Below are 22672 nucleotides of genomic sequence, written 5' to 3'. Positions count from 1 at the left end.
TGTATCATGTAACTATCTGTATCTCATCTATGGTATTGTACTTGTTTATTACAACTTTGATTTTTATTCGGTTTGTACGATTTTATAATATAAATGACCGAGTAAGTGCTTCTTTACTTAATCTTTTTCCTCTGTATATTATTTTATGCATATTTTTGTTTATTTAATGTTTACGAAGTATATAAACAAATTTAAGATGAAGTTTTAAAGTAGAATTTATATTACCCTTAATCAAAAAAGGTTCAAACTATGTTTATTGAATATATGAAAAATTAATATTGTATTATTTAGAGCAATTTACACATCGCTTCAGAACTTGGAGTTCACTATCATTTATTAACATTTCTATCATTAATGTTAAACTAATAAACAATTGACAGAAGTTTACAAATTAAAAAATAAAAGATTTCTGTTATTATATGTACATATGCTTGTATATACACCATATAAAATCTGTTGTATGTATATATATATATATATATTTTGTTCGCGTAGTAGTGCTTGCTGAATCTTCAGTCGATAATACAGAGTGAGGATAAACGGTTTTAAAGGAGGGGAGAGCGACGTGACATGGAAGGAGAGTCGCAAGTCGTCACTCGTTTTGTAGCGTTGATGAAGTGCGTACCGTACGGCTTCTTGTTAGTTGTGAGGGCATTGGCAAGTGTTAAGTGTGTAAAATCGGTCCGTTAAAAAAGAAATACGAATTTTTTGATCATGGGTGGTAAGTCTAAGTTTAACAATATATGTATCTCGATCTTTTCTTTTTTCACATACTTTGCCTTAAGGTTACAGTCATTGAAAGCTCAATTGGGATGTGTGATAACGTCGCCGGTAACCGGTCTTGACCCAATGACCTTCATATGAATTATATCTCCCATAGACAACGAACAATAACCTCTTAAAACATAAATGTGGATGCATAAAACATATACATTTTTATTTTATTATGACTGTTTAATTTACTATTTATGTTAAGAACAATTATTTCCTTCCGATATTTTATCAACAACTCAAAACGCATGTGTCTCGTTTTATTTTGCGAAAATCGGTCCAATTCGCGCTCAGTTTCACGATGTTTCCTTTGGACGCATGCGCGAAATCTCTTTTTTACTTTTCGATAGATTGGCGCGAATTTAATATTCTATACTCTGTGTTATGTATAATGTTCTCGCATTAATTATTCTTCACATAATTATATTTTAAAATTAATTGTTTAAAATTACATTATAACGAACTGAATTATCGTCATTCCTTTCTCTTTTCCAATAAAACGTGTGATTCTATTCTTATGAACATGATCGAGCGGCCATATTTAAAAACCTAACATGACACACCTTTTAAAATTAGAAGTATAAAATAAAAACATCTGATGAATTGCAATGATTTCAGTTCTTATAATTACACAATAAATTGTGTTTATATAATTATGTTTAAAACATTATATTTAAAAAATAAAATTAATTTGTTGATTTATTTAGATGTATGTATACTGTATTTATTTAAAGCATAAGTACGTTTACAACACAGATTCCTTCTTTTTTATTGTTTTGTGCATTAGAAACAAGATACCTTCTACATAAAATAAGATAACAGTCGGTGGTATTCCTGTAGGTTATTCTTAGCCGTCAGGGGAAGAAATTGCGGCTCTTTGCCAAAATTCCCTATTTCTTTATATTTATTTCGAACCCGGTAAAATTCGACTTCATGAAAAATTTGCTTCTGTAACTTCATCTATTTGTATTATATATTTGCATTATATATTTGCATCCAATATTTTTTTAGTAGATATGTACATACCGAAAAGATTCGCGTTTTATTATCTCCATTTCATATTGTAAATATTTATTTTCAGTTGAAATTATTCCTAATTCATATTACTTAATTGAAGATTTCTGTAATCGAGAATTATTTAATATTATTACGACGATGATATTAATGCGTTTATCGATCGACATGCTACGATGATGTAACAGGGAGCCGCAATGTATTTACGAAGAATTTTCATTCATGAAGAATAAAAAGAAAAGATAATATATTAAACGAAAATTGTGACATTAAGCAAGTAGTTTCACTCCGTACTTCTTCTTTTCTTACTTAATATTTATCTTCTCAACAAAAATTATGTCACAAAGTAACTTTTAGTCATTTAAAAAATCAGAATCGAATTATCATATTGTATGATTTGAGTATTGCAATGTTGCAGTTAAAATTCTTGTATTCCGAATAAAAATGTGCACCGCCACAACTAATACAGTTACGCTAAAACGAAAGTTCATTGCACGACAATTGATGCGAAATAGCCGTGCACTATTTTTATATAGATTCAGTCTTGACCTTCGTCTAGACGGGACCCGGAATTCTAGATTGCAAGGTTCGTCTAGATGTCTAGACGCACTCTACAATTCCTACTATACCTCTTTATAGAACGGATTTCTAATTAAATACGATCTTTCTTGTTACTTTTTCCTCACCCTTAATTCTAAGCTCCACCTATCCGGGATAGTTACGAAACATAAAGGTGACTAGTCCCTAGTGGTCAATCTTCGTCTTTCAATTATGATATCGAAAGGGATAAATGAAAGAATGGTTTGATAATGACAACATTAAACCTAACTAGGTAACAAGTAATTAGAAAAATGAATAGTTCAAAGCGAGAACTGTCTAAAATGAACTTAGCTTGTTTTATAAACTTTCTGCTCAGATCTCTATACCATGAACTACTCGGCATAGAATCTCACGACGTTACATCCGCATAACTGCCCGTAGCAAATAAGTTGATAAAATTAGATCCCGACAATGGACGCTCCGTCAGTCCTCTACGGTTGCTAAAATTCCATCAGTAATTCAATTTTTACACTTCTATTTATAAATTCTTGAAGTTCTTCGTTAATATAACGTGTACAGGATAGAGGAAATGAAAAAAACTCATTGTTTTTTAACGAAAAATACGAAAGAGAGCGAGAAAATTTCTTAATACATATATGCTACAAAGTTAGAATTTTTGCGATTCTGAGTAAGAAAGAATTTCAGAAAAGTCATAATAATTTCAGGTTTGAAAGTTTTAGAATTTAAAGATCTTAGAATTACTTTAATTCTAATAGTAACTAGAACATTTTTCGATATATATCTAGTATAAATCCAAAAAACCTTGATATCTTAATTGTAATGGAATCTCATGCTAATATTGTGATTGAAGATACGAGTAATCGAGAAAACTATCTGAATGCACATTCCATATATATTCCGAAATAAGGAACGATAATAATGGATTATTCGTGTCGTAGGAAAAGGTGTCGATTCGTATACGTCTGTCTGAAGTATAATCATATAAAGAAATCTGGTCAGGCTTGGGAGACAAGTGCTTGACCTAACGCAAAGTATATGAATGCATTTTGTACAAACACGAGGCTGGGTTGCTATTATAAGCTAGCCGGCTTGTATAAATATAAACCTGTGTGGCAGAACGACGCCGGCAGTTTGCCTCTCGGGTTTCGTCTGCATATTACAATATATGAGAAGACGAGCACCGCCTTTCTCATAGCCAAGATAATGTTTTGTGTCTTTTAACACGCCCTGTGATAATGTCGGCACATCAGGAAACAAATAAAGAGACACTACTGCCAAAATCGTGACACATCAGGTTAATATGATTCTTCCGGCCATCGACTATTGGCCAACTTGGATCCATGCGTAATTAAGTGACGAAATAAATACGACGAACTGTCGTAATTTTCACAAAATATTCTTAGAAAAGACGAATCGAGTTTTCGCGTTTACCTAAGGAAATTTATTTATTTCTTTTTGGATAGATGTGATGAAATATCGAGCGTTACATTCATATTAACAGACTTGATATTCTCATGTTGTTGTGTAAGAACAATAAGCGAATATTAAAGACAAGGAACCTATTTAATGCAAAAGTATTTTTTACTGTATTTCAAGTGTTCATTCTAGGATATCGAACAATTTAAATTATTTCTATTGGTGACTATGACAATGATTGAAATTGCATTCAATTTTTATAATTTATCTAGATTATTGATTTAGAATTTCATGATCACCAGCATAAATAGTGCTAGGTAATGTAAAAGTGTATGGAAAGATTCGATGCGATTCAGTGGGTTATCTATCGGAATACACCGGCAGCAGAAATCCCAGCTTTTCTCTTATATCTGTTCTCTTTCTCAACTCTCCTTATTATTTTTTTTACGCCTATGATTGACACAATTTCTTTGCATTCGTTACATTTAATTTCACTAAAGCCTTTAGTGTCATCTGCTTTCACATAAATTTTTTGAACCTGATGACAGATAAAGAATGTTAACAATGATATTCTGCAAGAGAAACCACAAATCAGATCATGAAATCAGACTGATATTACCGGAATAATTCCGAAATGATATCAAACACTCAACGTACATAATTGATAATCAAATGTTAATTTCGTAAGTAATGTAAGTTAATATTGATCGTCGCTAGAAGTACAAAAACACTAATTACAATAACTTTGATGTGGAAATAAACTTTACTTATGCTTGCTTCATTTTTTATGAAATATTAGAAATGGACAAATATTTGTAATTCTACATTATCGATAATTTCATTGAATTCCACGTTAGATGTTGAATATATAAAATCCATATAGTGATAACGAAAATCGTTTTCTTCATATATCCATGTAATTGCATAATTAGATTGTAATTTAAATAGTGAAATTAGCAGCACTTAAATCATGGTATAATTAGATATGCAAATAGTATTCGCCGGTAAATTGTATGATAATAATTATTATATATTAATATATAATATTAATTATTATATATTATATATTAATGGACACTGTATCTAATTATCAATAACTAGATAGTTATTGAACACCTTCAATTTGTTACACTAAATAGTGGTATTTTGCGAAAGTGTCATTTCCGTGATTATAATGATAACCTCGTGAAATGCACCTAGCGCAGGAAACCTAATATCTCATTCAATGTCAATACATATAACACAGCCTTTCCAGAAACGTGAACGGTATATTTTCAAGGCTTATGAGAGAGGGACTACATACATGAAATAATTCTAGAATTATTACGTATATGATTTAGCTCCATTTTGTGTTTCGTAAAACATGCTGCGTAATAAAATTCGAAAAATTGATCGAATTTAGTCAGGTATCCTGTGCTAATTCTTGCGCTATGGGATGGATACTTCCGGAGAATTACAAGTGCTTATTTATAACTCCATTAAGGCATTCCAGTAATTTATGTTAACAATTCATAGAGTTATTTTACATACCATTTAATGTTAATTTAATCTAATTGATGATTTTTTGTAGCGAAAACTAAATCCATTACTATTTTAGTCTTGATATTTTGTTTTGCCGATGTAACGATGTTCTATAATGTTACAATTAAAAAGAAATGGGTCTATTAACTAATATTCACTCATTTATTGAATGGGATTAGGATTTATGTATTAGATGATATTATGTAAATTAGAAATACTTATTTTCAATATTACTTGAGAACTACTTGAAGAGTTGATAATCAGTTATCGTAAGGGAGCATAGTAAGATATTTTATCTTTTACATATATATATATTCTAATGTAGTTTCTTGATCATATCCTATCGAACAAACCTATCGTTGGAGCACAAGTAGTATTCAGATAAATAGCTAAAAATAATATTTTTATTTTGGAACTAAATTTCTCGAGATTCAACAACTAGCCGGAGAGAACGACATGATGACATTTACGAAATAGAAATAGAAAGGGTTATAAATAAAGCAGCATCGTTGGATTTCTTATTGGTGAAAAACAAGTTGAACACATTTAAGTTCGCTTGCTTGGATCAAATGAATTTCTAGCATGTGCGTCTTCTTCTATTTTTATCACTTTAGAAAATATTTATGGATGCATTGAACGCACACTTTTGTAACTTTTCGAGTTAATTCGAAATATATTTTTTGAAGAATATAATACACTTATAAAAATATATATGTATAACATATATATATAAATGTAAAAAATTGAGAGATTATTTTCGGAACATCTCGAAATTACAATTCAGAATTTGTAATAATTGTATATTATTTGTATTACTATTACAGTTAGTTTTTGCGTTAGACAATTGTTAGAATTGTGTAATCAGATTTATGTAATCATTAGGAAGATAACAAACACAACAGAATAACACCAACAAACTTCAGAATGTTATCTTTGATGAGCTATATATACTAGATGAATATATTTTTACTTGTAATGTTTATTAATGATATAATGTCGAAGACAATTAAAAATTCAGTGCTTCAACCACTTATAAACTGATAAGACATTTGTGACATGTATGACCACTTATTTTCACATATAAAACATGTCTTATCAATTTATGCGCATAACATTGCACACACGAACATAGCAATTTATTTACACAATTGCAAAGAAATATTAACTACTATTTTTTTTTCTTTAATTATAATCATTCTATTATTTTTTTACAATCATTCTGATAATAATTATTTTAATTTCAAGGATACGCCTGGGTTACATTAGCTACCAACGATGCTTATTCTTTGGGTGCCTTAGTTTTGGCACACTCTTTGCATCAAGTTGGTACCAAGCACGAACTGGCCGTTTTGATTACTCCTGGAGTAACACAAACCATGAGGTAAACTCATTTCTGGATGGTTTATATTAGTATACTTGAATGTTTGCGTATTCTTCAATTTTCGAAAATCGTTCAAAAAATGAGAAGATAGCGTTAATATATTTTTGTTTGTATTTAAATTGCACATTAAATGCAGTTGATAATTGTTGCTTAAGATAAACGACTATTAACATTTTTGTATCAGCATACAGCTAAAATATTCTTTTTAATTGTATTTAGGGAAAAATTATCAGCAATCTTTTCTCTGGTAATGGAAGTAAATGTACTTGATTCAAAGGATGAAGCTAATTTAGCACTTTTAGCTAGACCAGAATTGGGTGTTACATTTACCAAATTGCATTGCTGGAGATTGACTCAATATGAAAAATGTGTGTTCCTTGATGCAGACACACTTGTAAGTTTGCAAAATGATTCATTTTAACGAAGACATGATTACTTGGATTTTAAAAGAATTTCGTGCTTTTATTTTCTATATCGCGCGTATGTTAGGTCATCAGAAATTGTGATGAATTATTTGAAAGAGAAGAACTGTCTGCTGCTCCTGACGTTGGTTGGCCTGATTGTTTCAATTCTGGTGTATTTGTATACAGACCATCCCAACAAACTTTTGCTTCTATTACTGCATTTGCTGCTGCTAAAGGTTCATTTGATGGCGGAGATCAAGGATTATTAAATATGTACTTTAGTGATTGGGCTAAAAAAGATATTTCTAAACATTTACCGTTTATCTATAATATGTGTTCTACTGCTACATACTCTTATCTTCCTGCATTCAAGCAGTAAGAAAATCTGCTTACTCTATTATAATTTTCTTACTTCTTTACATATACATGTATAACTTTTCATGTGAGTAATACATAAATAGAAGATAAAGTAATTGTAAATTTTGTTATTTAATAGGTTTGGAGATGATGTTAGAATAATACATTTTATTGGTATTACAAAACCATGGTTACAGTATTTTGACACCTTGACTGGTATTGTTCAACCACCTATGGATTCTTCACACTTGCAACCATTATTGCAATTATGGTGGAACATATTTTGTGAAAAAGTGCATCCTCAATTATCACCTATTATGGTAAGTTTGACTGACTATTTTTTAAATTAATCTACTACACTGATGATTTCAATATAATTTAGAATATAATTTATAATTAACCTTTTTTATTCTTTTCTGAATCTCACTATAGCCTTAAATATTAAGAAAACAGGTAAGGTTTAGATAATGTGCTTTTATTTTTGTTAAAATACCATATAAAATATGTAAGAATTTTTTAAATATATCTAGAAATAGAATATACAACATTTCAAAAGCACAATTATAAACATGCTTGATAAAACATAGCTAAAACTGTATATATATTGCACATAACAAATAATGTATATAAAAGTTGCTGTATTATAATCAGAATATTTCAAAAGATCTTTGAAAGGTTTAATCTCTTAATCTTCATTAATTCTGTCATCAAAGAATTTTTATTAATAAAATTGAATGTGCATGTTATTATTTTAAATAATAATATTAGAAGTGCTAATAAAAGCTACTTGATTACAAGTTATTTACAAAAATTTATTAGAAATACATTATTATATATATGTACATACATGTGTTGCAGTGGAATTCTCTGACATGATTTGTTTTTTGTTGCATTTAAAATATATTTAACTTTTTATTTTTTTTTTTAATTTTCAATATTAATATTAATAGCTGAATTGATATAGAATATGTATAAGTTGCAAAAAAGACCGATAAAATTTTTCGTCACATTTTTATAAATGTTTAAAATATCACAGCTATTAATGTTTAATCTTCATTTTTATATATATTTTTTTAGTAGATCAGTGTCCATTTTTTCTCTTCTATTAGTATGTTTGTAACATACATTTAATATATTTTTATCATCATATAATATTATTTAATGTCTATTATAGTTGTAGTTAGTATCGTATTAAATTTATTCTAAAATATAAATTATTTTTAATCTATAAGTATATATTTTTTATAAACTTAATATATCTAAATACAATAGTTCAATGTTTAAGCTTATAAAATATTCTATATGATTAATTAGTTTTTAGTATTTATTATAATATTAAGTACAAGAAAAATGGACACTGCCAAATTAGTTTTCTACTAACCAATTGAATGTGCATTTTTCTGTTTTGGCATGATGCTTGCATAGGCTACCAGCACATTGGCACCAATTTGGCACAAATTTATTCCTATGCCTTCTGAATCCTTTTTTCCAAGAAGTCCCACTTACATGGACATGCAAAACAAAATACAGAATGACATATATTTAGAACCACCAGACTTCTCAGAATTCCAAGATCCATGGGAAAATTATTATGTACCAAATGATTCAGTTATCTATAAAGCAGAAAATAATAAAAGACAACAGTATTATTTCAAAATCAATAGTTCTTCACCTATATCTATATTAAATGAAAGTTCAAAATCTGTATGTCAGAGCCAGTCATCACCAGAATGTAACAAGGAATTCTATCATAATCAACAATGTAGTGAAAATATGTCTTCTTCACATATGCGAAATCACCATAATCAAGTACAGTCTAATCAATTCAGAAATGAAATTGAGCAACAACATTTGTTTCCTAATTCCAATGATACATCCATTTTAAATGTAGAATCTAATCATCAGCAAACTCAAGACAATATAGAAAAATATATTTCTATGCATAATATGCAATATCATCATTCTAGTGAATCCCATTATCAATCTACTAACAACCAATATATTTCCCAAAGTACTTGCAATGATAGTAATAGATTAGTATCAGAAGAAATAATGCAACATCAGCATATTGAGTATAAACATTCCTCTAATAATAGTAACAAATCATTTTCAGAAGAAATAAAACAACATCAACATAATGAAACTTATGTTGATCATCATTGTAGTTATTGTCAAATGTTTGATAATTTAAATAATAAACAACTTGTTCAACATTATGGACAAGGAAACCAAACTTGTAAATCTTTAGATGTCAATATTAATCATGACCAAGCTATGCCAAATAACATAGCTTATCAGAATAATCACTCAAATAAGCAAAATACTGAACGAAATGAAAATATAAACGTTACAGACAAACGGACAAGCACACTAATATCTACTAGTCCTCATCCTGATTCCAAACCTTGTACAGATTTCCACAATGTAGCAACGCAATCTGATTTACACATAATGGATGATCCAAATAGTTCAAATGTAAGTAACTGTTCCCATATATTTTTCTTTATATTAAAGTTAAAAGCACTCTCTTATTATATTTTAAAATATTTGCATTATAATTTTGAATATATTGCTTGTATATTTAGTATTTTTTGGGACATTACTTGCAGCTTTAATAAAGTTGTTTAGTATAAAGTTTTTGTTATTTAATATTTTTAACAATGCTGATAAATATTTCCTGCTCTTTACATTTTTAGTTACTTCTACATTATCCCATAATTATTAATGAAAGTGATATTTGTTAAAAATTATTCAAAAGGTATAGTTTCCTAGAAATATAATATGTTATTATCATCATTGTGTTATTAATTTGCACTAGATTTGTATATTATATTGTTTTATGTTTGTGGTATATGTATTTATATCATATTACTATCACATGTAGGCAAGGTAACTTTACAAAATAATTTATATGAATGTATATTTATATAATTCTAATCTATATTCTTATATTATTTCATTTTACTATTACGTTACTAGTTATTAAATAAGAAGATCTCTTCTGATTTCATAGGCTGGCCTAGCTGGTGCCCTGGCTCAAATGACATTAGGTGAACCCAGAAGCGCTGAACAAATTGCATTAGAAGAACATATGCGAAAACAAAGTTGGGAACAAGGTCAGATAGATTATATGGGTCGCGATAGTTTTGACAATATTTGGAAAAAAATTTGCGAAACACTTGCTCTTGCGCCTCCACGGTTACCGTCCCCTCCTAAAGTAATTAATTAAGTAATACATAATGAATTGATAAAATTATGATTTGCACATGAACATATCTATATCATGATTTGCAGGAAACGCAAAAACCTGAAAAAGCTACAACTGACAAGACTGATGAATCTGTTAAATCCACTGAAGCTATTCAATCTACTGAATCTGTAGATGAAGTGGATAAAGAAACTGGTATGTATTACAAAATATGTATAAAATTATTTTTTATAAATATTTTGTGATTATAAAAATTATTCAACTGCAGGTGATATAAAAATGAAACAAAAGTCTTAAGTTAGAAATAATATTTTTTATTATACGATAATTACGATTACATATCGAACCTGAAAGAATCTGAAATTTAATTTTACAATTAAGAATCTTTAATAATAATGGAAACTGTATACGAAATAGAAAATTAAAGTGCTCATAATGCAAAGCTATTAACTGTTTTTATAAAAATGCTTTGCGATTTTATTTGCCTCCCACCCTTTTTTAATACAGCATGTGGCATTCAAACTCATATTTGGAAGTAAAGACTTGAATTCTATAGGAATATAATTTAAACAAAATATCAAATTGTATTATTCAATAATATACTAGAGAATTTTTATATAATTTAAATAAGTGAAAAAATATATGTTTTTTATACAGTTTATCAAGTTTAAGTGTTTGAAACAGGAACAGAGGACAGCAACTAACAGATCCTGGCGCCATAGCATTGCTACGTCTTGTAATGTCGTTTTGCTTTAATGGGGTAAATATTTTGAGAACTCGCATCATCGATTCGCGATTTTTAAGTAAATTAAAAAAGTTTGTGGTACACAACTAAACCGATACACAGTATATGTTAAAACTTGCCTTATTAAAAATTATTTTACAATAATACTGTAATATTACATGTATAATAATACATGCTGTAATAAATTGTATCATATCATTAAGATATTAATATTACATATCACTTTGATTTCTATAATTTATAAATCAAAGAAATATAAAATACATTAATATTAATTTTCTTTTATCAATATATCTGCATTGATGGATTATTTTAAATTCTTTAGAGTAGTTTATAAAAAACGCTATTGTATTTATGTAACTTACTTATATGTACTTAAAACCAAAAGCACTTCGAGCATTTCATGCTTAATACAAATTTAATACTGCACTAAAAAACGAAATACTAATTACCATATGCATGATATTTTTACATCATCTTCTTTTTTAACACTACATTTCTGATGCTTGTGTAATGTAAAAATACTAATTCTATACTCCATGTGCTTTAAATTAATCTGAAATATTCGCATTCCACATATATATATATATATTACTAAATAACATTTCATAAGAGCACTTTTGCAATAACAGTTTCAATCGCAATCATTATATCCTTTATATTAGAATTAGAATTTTATCTAAGTATATTTTACATATGTATTTACATAAAGTATTGTTTGTATATATTTTTAATATATATTACTTATTATTTTTATGTTTATATAGAAATTATTCAAACTTATTTTTTAAAATAATAAAATTTAGATATAAGAATTATTAAATAAGAAATGTATTCAATTACATTTCTATAACCTATTATATATATATAATAGAAAGATAATAGAAAAAATATTTATTTATATGAGTATATAATAAGATTATTTTCTCTTATTTAGCTCAGGCAACTACCTTTAATACGGAAGAACAATCTGTAGTTAATGATGTTCCTATAACAAATGTACCTAAATTATCGGGAGATCAAGAGAGTGAAGATAATATTTCCCAAAAATTTTCAACAAAATCAGGAAGTGCAATACCTGATATATTTATGGATTCTTCTACAAATTTTTCAATGCAAACATCTCATAAAAAAGTTGCAGAACTCAATACAACTTCAAGTACAAGTTCATTATTAAAAGAAGTTCCACAACAGACAACTGTATCTATAGAACCATCTAACTTAGTTCAATCTTCTTCAATTGAAGAACAAAAAGTAATTACCTCACAAAAAGAAATTAAAAGCGAGTTAGAAAATGTAAAAATTCTTGAAATTACAGTAGATACCCAAGAAATAAAACAACCAGACCTTAGAGATGAAAAACATGCAAAAGAATTCCTAACTGCCTCTGAAATTCTAACAGTTAGCCCTGTTCCTATCCAAGTTGCAGAATCTGTATTACAAGTGGAACCAAAAGAATCTATGTCAGATTCTCAGATAATGCCGCAAGAAATTCTTTCCTCTACAATTACACCTGTTCATTTAACGGAAACAGAAGATAAGATACATATAAATGGTTTGACATCTTCAATTAATTTTACACAAAATAAAGAAAAATTAAATTTGGATAATTCCACAACTGTAATGAGTATCGATACTGCCAATAAATTAAGCCAATTAGAAGAAATTCCACAGAGCTTATTGTCAGTAGAGCAAGTTGAAACTCAACTTACTGAAACACCTATATTATCTTCAGAAAATTTAAGTATACCAGAGAAATCAGTGCAGGAAGAAACAATAGAATTAGAACAACAAAGTAAAGAAGGTGAACCTGACAGGGGTGAATCTAAGGGGAATATAAAAGAAATAATAGAATCAACTGAAACTCCATCAGAGCATGAAGTAACTGAATCAGCACCATCAGACAAAACTCCAGTTAGGCCATTAAGAACAAAAGAATTAAATGCACCTTCAACAAGTATTCAAAAAATTGCACAGCCAGATCCAACAGATCAAGAGAAAATAGTGAAAAAGATTGGAAGAAAATCTACAGAAAAGTCAGTGTCAGAAGTGGAACCTATGGAAGCAACTGATGGTGATGGCGAAAAGAAAGTAGCCAAAAAAGTAGTAAAAAAGATTACAAAGAAAACAAAAACAAAATCAGAAGAAGGACTGGATGATATTGCAGTAGACAGTAGTTCTTCAAGTAAACAAAAAAAGGCTGTAAAAGTTGCTAAAAAAGGTATAAAATCGTCACAAACACCTGTTACTGATATCACTGTTCCTGAGACAGCATCATCTAGTACTTCTGATGCACCAGTTCCACCTAAAAGAAAAACAAAACCCACAGCTTCAAAACCAGCTATTAAAAAATCCGATGTAGAGCAGTAATTATATCAAAAAGCAGACAATAATTATTTACATATTCTATAAGAAAGTTTAAAAACTGAAAACTATGAAAAGAATGAAAGGTGATACTCGCTAGTCCTTTCTAATTTTTTATATTTTTAATATATCTCAAACTGTATCACTCATAGCTTTGCTACTTTTTTTAAATATTTTGGAATTTTGTTAGATAACATTATATTCCAACATGTTTTCTGCTTCATAATTTATGTAATCTGATTACATGTCTCTTTTTTAATGATGTGTCAGTAGTAAATAAAACTTTTTTAAATTATACTCCTATCTATTTGTTTATATATGTTGGAATGAAATTAATATCATCTAAAGTATAATCTTCTGTAATTATTAATAACATCTATTATTTTAATATGTATCTTAACTAATTTGTTACTCAATTATTAGCTCCAATTTATTTAGTAACATATATATGAGTAGCTGTGATTGATTATCTTTAAAATACATATTATTTTAACAAAGATGTAAAAGGATATCTTTACATTTTATAGAACTATTGGTCAAGAAATGTTGCAAAAAATAATTACATATTTATACATTTTATATATATTAATTTGTATCTTTGTATACTTATATACAGAAACATATATAATATGCAATCGTACTATCATTATATACACTTTAATTTAAAAAAATGTCAGACATTGTGTTTGAATACATTCATTAAGATCAAAAGATACATAAGTCTTATTTATTACCCATTTACAGATAATCCATTTCAATTTGTAAACAAAATTTAGTAATTTTACAATTAAATTTGTGTACCTACATATATGTTTCCTTATATTAATTAAATTATCCTGTACTGTATTTATTTAATATTTATGATAAATAAATAATTACCCATACTATTGAAATTACATACTGTTTTCACTTAATATCTAATAAATAAAGATGCTAGAAAAGGAAGAGTATTTTATTCAATATTAGTTATAATTATTGATTTCGTTTTTTATATAAAATATTTTCAGGAAACATTATGTGGAAATTGTATTGATTAATTTAACTCATGTATAATTAACGGTATTAATGAATAATGTAAATAAAATAAGTCATACACAATAGTAAGTTATAATGAGATACATTAATATTTTCTACACATATGTATAATATCTATTAAGGTATAAGTTGATGGTTAGGGGATACCCCTACTGTCAGATAACCCGCACAGCAGGCGCAAGCTTGCGCCGCAAGTAGATGCGAATCTACGGCAATCTCTACACAGTCTTAAGCAGTATGGTCGCTTGTACAGTTTTCTATGAGTGACAAGTAACGGTTTCTACATAAAGAAAACGTCGAATAATGATTTATCATAACTGAAGTGAACCAAAATTGGTGTAATGATCAAAGATATGGCTGATGATGAGGCCATACAGGCCACTAATGACGATGCAAGTGAGTGTAAAAGATATGCGGTTCAACTTGGTTACTGGTCCGATCCATTTATTAACTTTTTCGTAAAACAACCTGGTCGGAAAGCTCCGGAAATCAATCGTGGTTATTACGCAAGAGTAAAAGGGATTGAAGTGTTCGTTGACAAATTCCTTAAGGTATTTAATTCTGCTTTCTTTAAATTTCACTATTGCAATTTCAAAATTTGCATAACCTAGAACATGATAGAAACAATCCGGGATACAGCTGATTTGAGTAGCAAAGGACATACAATGCCGGAAACCTTGACCTGGCCGAGGCCCTGTCCTAATTTCCAAAGTTCTCTTTTTATCATGAAACAGTAAAATAGGTTAATCTAGTGCAGACAACGCATCTTTTTCTATAAAAATAACGAACAATTGAAAATTATGTTTGTAATTATTAAACGATCTTCCGTCTCTTTTTAGTTAACGAAAGATAGAAATACTTTTATTTTTCTTCTTTAACTACTATAATTAATTAGAATCGTAGGCAATCTATGTATATGCAGCTATGTACACAATCGTTACAATCATTTATTAACTTTCATAATCATTAATATACGCGGAATAAAGAATGTGAATGATAGGATGAATATTTTAGTTTCATTATTTATATATATAATAATATATATCTCAATTTAATATTATAAAATAAACATAAATAATTAATATAAATGTATACACCTAAATAAGTTTACCTATAACACACAGATAACATTAATTTATGACAAATGTAGCTATCTGGTGAAAAGGGGCAAGTTATAAACTTGGGTGCTGGATTTGATACTCTCTATTGGAGACTTAAAGAAGCAGGGAAGTGTCCAGCAAATTTTATCGAACTTGATTTTCCTAACATTACTGCTCGAAAATGTTATCACATCAAAAAACATAAACAATTAATAGATATGTTAAATACAGAAGGTAGAGTATATTTAGTTTTGTAATTTTTGCCTTTATATATAGATTCTCTTTAGTTAGAATTTACTTTGCAGATGGAGAAATTAGGTTTTCAACAACAGATCTACATGCTGCCAATTATCACTTGGTGGGAATAGATCTGCGACACATATCTGAACTTGTTAATAAGTTAACACAAGCAGAAGTTAATTTTAATCTTCCAACCATGTTCCTTGCAGAATGTGTCTTAGTATATATAGACACAAGTGCAGTTTCTGCATTATTAAAATGGCTTGCTGGAAAATTTCCAAATAGTATTTTTGTTAATTATGAGCAAGTGAACATGAAGGATAAATTTGGTCAAGTTATGTTATCCAATCTACGTAGTCGTGGATGTTTGTTAGCAGGTGTAGAAGATTGTGAATCTTTGGAAACTCAACAAAGACGGTACTGTAATTTTGTTGTATTTCCTTTGTGTATTACCTTAAAAGTAATAACCATTTTATCAAAAATACAATTTAAAAATGTACATTTCAGCTTTACAATAAACAGTTGGGAAGGCTCTAATGCATGGACAATGGTAGAGGTCTATGATTCACTGCCTCTAGATGACCGTAGTCGGATCGAGCATATAGAAATGTTGGATGAGCGAGAACTTTTAGTTCAGTTATTGCAGCATTATTGTATCTCAGTTGCTTGGAATGGACAAATATTTAAAAACTTGTCTATAGCACAGGGTTAGCTTTTCTAACTCTTCTAAGTTACTCCAGGTAGTGATACTGTGTCATTAAAAATCTATAAGCTTGTAAGTACATATGTGGTAACTAATGATACAAAATCATTGATTTTTAAGTTAATAAGTTTTGGTCTTAAATTTTTAATATAGATTAATACATAGTTTGATTTATAATAGTGTATTTCTTTTTATTATGTGTAGATATCTCTTTCATATATATTTGAAGTATTATAAAAAGCAATTTATATAAAGCTATACAAAACTGATGATTTATTCAAATAATTAATTTTATTATGTCAAATTTAAAACAAATATATTCTACTTCTATTGCGATTTGTGTGCTATAAATATCGTGAAAATAATATTAAAGTGGTATTAATGAAAGATTAAAACCCTTTCATATCTTTTTGAGCAGCTAAATATAAGATAGCATAAAAAATATAAAACTAATTTTCAGTCATGTGATGTTTATTTTATTGCTATGAATTCCATGTATTTCCTGTAAAATTAGTATTTTAATTAGAGATAATCTCAATCATTAACAAACTTTATTTCCCTATCATTTACTACTTTGTACTTGGAAGTTCTTATAATTATATTTATAAGTTTCATATTAAAAAGAATCATAATTACAGATAGTATTTTAAATTATTAATTAGTTCACTACATATTCAGTTTCTTATGAAGGTAATTTATGTAGAGTAACAACATGCAACGAAAGAAGGATTTTACTTAAACATAAAATAATAGAACAGCACATGTTTTGGAAAGTAATTTTTGAGTATATTGTTTTACAGATGCCCTAACTTAAATGATAATTTACATGTACAGAAAGAATTAATTAAAATACAATTGCTATTCACATTTATAAAATATTATCACTTAGGATATTAAGATATAACACATTTCTGTGTATTAAAAAATATATACAGAAAATTGTATTTCCATTGTTATTATTTTCATAGAAACATGATAGGTAGATGGATCATAAAGTCGTAAAAAAATTTCTCAGGAAACAAATTATCAATACATTAATTAGATAATATTTGAGTCAGTTTTATTCCAATGAATTCAAGTTGACTCATTACATTGTCAACAACTTAATAAAATACAAACAATATTATTTTCTTATAAAGGAATATCAGGGTTGTGATATAAAAAGTAAAAGTAATGTGGAAAAGTGGAGAATTTATCAGATGATAATGGTATTAAAAAATTATTATATTGATCATAAAATCGTTTTTCGTTTATACATTTTAATATATTGATTTTTATTTGACTTTATTAGTGCTTCTTTTTATTTGTGATAGTATATTTACTAATATTCTTATAAAGGCTTATTAGACCATAAGGTATAGTACATAGGGGAAACACACAAATACATATATTAACAGATTGTGAGTTTGTGTTATAGAATTCATATGTTTTTAAAGATAAGATTGCATACCTGGAGTAACACAAACACTAAGAAATAATCTAATATTCTATTTTTCTGAAAAGTTATGAATCACAGTTGTATCTGTCAGTAATGATAAATTCTTTCCAATTTCATGTTCTAAACATTCAATAATAAAATCATACCTCATCATAATAGTTTCATACCACTTTATTTACGTTTGAATGGTATTTATTATACATGTTAAATATTTTAAATAGCTTAAAGTTTGAGACTCAAATTGGTTTATCACTAAATATCATGAATTGGAGAAAAACACTGCCAATGTATAGTTGAAATGCAATGTATTTATTATCAAATTCTAAACAGTTGTAAACTTTTAGATACTGAAAGAACAAGTATTAAATATTATTTCATTACTGATTTTTATACAATCAGAAACGTATATATGTGTAATTAATGATAGTTTCCGTTTTGTAAATTCTAAAGAAAAAATTGATAATTTGAATCTCAAACTTAAGTGTAATACTTCTTATAGTACGAAATACACAAATTTTGTTTTTGCATGTACTTCACTTAACGATTAATGTTATTAATGTCTTATATGGATGCTGTAAAAGTTAAATCGTACAATGGCTATATTCTCTATGTGCTTCCATATTATAGACAGATAAAAAAATGATCAGAAAGTATATTCTTACCTTTGTGTAATGTTGTGATATTGTTAAATTGCGCATTTATATTACGATTAAAAGAAGATAATCAAGAGTTAATATTAATTATAAATTAAAATACTATGGTACTTTTTTTCTTATATTTAATATCACATTTAATGAAAACGTAAATGGGAGGAACGTTGTCAAACATTTTTAAATGTATGATACAGAAAAATTCTACTTGTATTTAATTTATTATAAAAAAAACCTACACACACAAACTTACTGTACATTACTCTATTTCTTAAGCATTCAATTCACTATTTTGTGAGATTTAATGAAAAATAAATAGCATCTACTTTCATGTGTATATTCTTTATAACAGTTTATTTACAATATCTCTTTTGTGTAAAAATATCAAAATAATTTCAGTACTGTTACAGATTCAATATTTCTAATATTATATAAGCTGTTAATTATTGTATATTAATTATTCAATGTCTGAACGTATCATTAAAAACATAGTGGGTTTAGTTGAACACATCCACCAGCATCACACATGTTCTTTGAAATTTTGGTTAAGTTAGTAAATACATTTAATTGCTTATCAAATTTCAAATTAGAATTCGCACGACGGGATGCCTATAATATAATAGTTAATTTAATAAAAATAAAGTATAAAATATAAATATAAAATAATATAAAAATAAAAATTGAGTATATATCAATAAGATTATATGCTTACCACAGAACACCAAGTTTCTGCCATAAGAAGTTCGTGCTCCATACTTGGAAGTTTTTTGTTTGCAGATGTAGTTGCTCTGCTTAATACAATAGCCATAGTGTATATATCAAACGCTGCTTGAGCTAATCTGTTAAGAACAAATTGTTGCTCCACAATCTTATTTGGTCCATATTTGACAATGGCACTTTCTATACTTTGACCAAAAGTTTCTATGCTCTACAAAAATCAATCAATATCAATTAAATATTAATATATTTATGGCATAATACTATGAATTAATATAAACCTTAGCACACAATGTAGCACTTTTTTCTAAATTAGGATGAACTAAGTGCATAAGATTACGCGTTGATGACAACCCAATTGTTCGCATAGCTCTTTTACTTAGTTCTTCAAAGATCAATCCCAAATTGATGGTAGGAATCTTAAATGCTGACATTATATGTCGCAAATGTATGCCTGCAGATTGAAGTCCAGAAAGTACAACAAAAATACGGAGGACATCATTGGTTCCTTCAAAAATTCTAAAGACACGTAAATCTCGCAGAACTCGTTCGAGACCAGTATCTTTCATATATCCCATTCCACCGAGTATTTGAATAGCTTCGTCACAAACCCACCATGCAGCTTCCGATGCAAAACACTGAAACAATTGTCTTGAACTTAAAAAATAAACAAATTATTAAGTTTTATCTTTTTGTACTAGAATCTCACTTTAGAAATTGCAGCTTCCAAATAATAATCCTGACTTCCATTATCCATGTTTCCCGCAATTGAATATGCAAGACTCTCAGCTACATAGTGTAACATCGCCATATGGCCTAATTTTTCCTGTATACTTCCGTAATAATCTATCGTGTGACCAAATTGTACTCGTTGTGTTGCATGTTCCACTGCTTTTTTGATACAATAACGCATAGTTCCGGAAAGAGCAGCAGCCATACCAAATCGACCATTATTTAAAACATTCATTGCAACCTGATAAAATACAAAGTGTTTAATAAATATTGTTTAAACAATTTGTAAACAAATTTTATTAAAATCTACTTATACCGAAAAACCTTGTCCTTCACTCCTTATAACATTCTCTGCTGGTATTTTAACGTTTTCAAAATTTACTTCTGCTGTATTACTACATTTAATACCCATCTTTTTTTCTGGTGGTCCACTTGTTACCCCACCAAAGGATTTTTCAACAATAAATGCTGTAACTTTATCCTTAGTTTCACCAGTTTTTGGATCTTTCATAGGGACTTGTGCAAAAACTGTCATTATTTCTGCTAAACCACCATTTGATATCCAAATTTTATTGCCGTTTAAGACATAATGTGAGCCATCTACTGACTTTATTGCACGAGAACGAATTGAGCCAGCATCTGAACCACTGCTTGGTTCAGTGAGGCAAAATGCTGCATAATCTCCACTGCAAACTCTTGGAAGATATTTTTCTTTCTGTTCTGGGGTACCATATAAAAGTATAGCCTATATGGATTAAATTAAATTATTTAGATTATTATTTTTATATGGGATATCATAAATAAATAAATAAATATATACCTTGAATCCTATACTTTGATGTGCACCTAACACAATACTAATACCTAAGTCGTGATATCCACATATTTCAACACATCTACTATATTGCGTATTAGTTAATCCTAATCCACCATATTTCTGAGGAACTTGGAGACCAAATACTCCAAGCTCCCACATTGTTTGCAAAATTTTTTCATCTATCGATGCATTTTCATCATTCTTCATTGGATCATTTACTTTCTAAAAAAATAAAAATTTAAATTAAATTGATAAATTTCTGAGAGGTTTCTCACATTTTTGTTAGAACCTTGTTACCTCAAAAAATTTTTCTATGGGATCTATTATTAATTTTAATGTGTCAAGTTGTTCTTCATTCAAAACATCTGGAAATGGAAACATTTGAGTAGTCTCTAACTGACCAAGGAAAATATTCTTAACAAAAGATTGAGATTTTGAATCTATATTTTTTTCCTGCTTTTCTTTGGGTGCATTTTTTACAGCAGCTTGTGTTGCAAAACATCTAAAATACGTCATATTATATAAGTAAATATCAAATAATTTATTACTCAGATTAAATTTTAAATTAAGGATTCAATTACATAATTTTTTTGTCACTTTTATATCACAGATAGATATATATATACATATTATTAACTTTTTTTATATATAATATATTGACAATATTTATTGCATTTTTTAAAAATTATTTATATAAATATATTATAGTTGCATATAATAATGGAATTGATGATTATTGATTGAATTTGTTCATTATTCATCAAATTGTATGAATAGCAACTGTTTTCAATTTTTATGTATCTAAGTATCATCTTATCAAGTCAAAATATACATTCTGTTTACATATATATATCATATTTATCCAAAGTCCAATTAGTCAACATATTTTACATAAATATAAGTAGTTAAAATACAAATTTATAAATTCGTATATAATAACTTAATAATAATTTAATTAACATACACAAAATAATTTTTGCCAATTATTTTAGAAAGTGTCAGAAAATGTGAAATATCATACAGAATGTACAGAGCAGCTTGCTATCTTATGACATATAATTGTTGGATACTTTTATATGACACATACCTTTAACAATAGCACAAAAATGCTAATGTATTATTATATTTAAAAAAAAAAAGCAATTTACCTGGCATTCGAGTTAATGATTTTAATAAAATTTGAGGGTTTTAGTCCAATATAACTTGTAATTCGTAGCATTTTCAAAATTCACGTTAATACACAAATTTTATGAAATATTTATTCCTAATATAATAAAATCAACTTAAAAATTATTTTTACACCCTAAAATAAAATTTAAGACAAAACGGAAAAGAAGTAATCAACTTTTATGAAATTAGGACAAAGTTTAATTCTATGCTACTACCATTACGAAAAATTGAACTAATGTACAATTGGTTTAGAATACAAGAAATGGATCTTATATACATGTGGATATGACACACACATACATACACATAGATATCTATATGTTTTTAT

At 27.8% G+C, this 22672-nt stretch overlaps 3 protein-coding genes across 9 annotated transcripts; 2 read left to right on the top strand and 1 right to left on the bottom strand.

Annotated features, from left to right (window-relative positions):
* The first annotated feature begins 537 nt into the window (after window positions 1-537).
* On the top strand, window positions 538-14039 carry LOC126919923 (microtubule-associated protein futsch). Of its 7 annotated transcripts, none has more exons than XR_007711825.1 (10): window positions 538-721; window positions 6529-6664; window positions 6884-7058; window positions 7154-7443; window positions 7565-7745; window positions 8851-9900; window positions 10439-10642; window positions 10720-10828; window positions 11318-11393; window positions 12316-12415. XR_007711825.1 is itself a non-coding variant. In XM_050729611.1 (9 exons), the coding sequence occupies exons 1-9, from the start codon at window positions 715-717 to the stop codon at window positions 11335-11337; spliced, it is 2172 nt and encodes a 723-aa protein (XP_050585568.1). In that variant the 5' UTR covers window positions 538-714; the 3' UTR covers window positions 11338-11820. The 7 variants fall into 7 exon arrangements, 5 of the variants coding, with proteins under 5 accessions (XP_050585568.1, XP_050585569.1, XP_050585567.1 ...); XR_007711826.1 differs by having other exon boundaries at window positions 11291-11393; XM_050729611.1 differs by lacking the exon at window positions 12316-12415 and having other exon boundaries at window positions 11318-11820.
* A 920-nt stretch (window positions 14040-14959) lies between these two features.
* On the top strand, window positions 14960-19245 carry LOC126919953 (leucine carboxyl methyltransferase 1). Its single transcript, XM_050729732.1, has 4 exons — window positions 14960-15328; window positions 15928-16111; window positions 16183-16534; window positions 16625-19245. The coding sequence occupies exons 1-4, from the start codon at window positions 15119-15121 to the stop codon at window positions 16827-16829; spliced, it is 951 nt and encodes a 316-aa protein (XP_050585689.1). The 5' UTR covers window positions 14960-15118; the 3' UTR covers window positions 16830-19245.
* Window positions 19232-22608, bottom strand: LOC126919937 (very long-chain specific acyl-CoA dehydrogenase, mitochondrial). Its single transcript, XM_050729689.1, has 8 exons — window positions 22323-22608; window positions 21472-21676; window positions 21178-21396; window positions 20674-21102; window positions 20335-20598; window positions 19907-20263; window positions 19621-19836; window positions 19232-19517 (listed from the first exon to the last, which is right to left on the bottom strand). Exons 1-8 carry the CDS (start codon window positions 22391-22393, stop codon window positions 19389-19391), a joined length of 1890 nt encoding a protein of 629 aa, XP_050585646.1. The 5' UTR covers window positions 22394-22608; the 3' UTR covers window positions 19232-19388.
* Window positions 22609-22672: the final 64 nt, after the last annotated feature.

This window comes from Bombus affinis, chromosome 9, assembly GCF_024516045.1.
Source record: "Bombus affinis isolate iyBomAffi1 chromosome 9, iyBomAffi1.2, whole genome shotgun sequence".
Taxonomy (NCBI): Eukaryota; Metazoa; Arthropoda; class Insecta; order Hymenoptera; family Apidae; genus Bombus; species Bombus affinis.
Note: the sequence above shows the minus strand (reverse complement) of the source record. Positions and strands in the feature narration are given on the sequence as shown.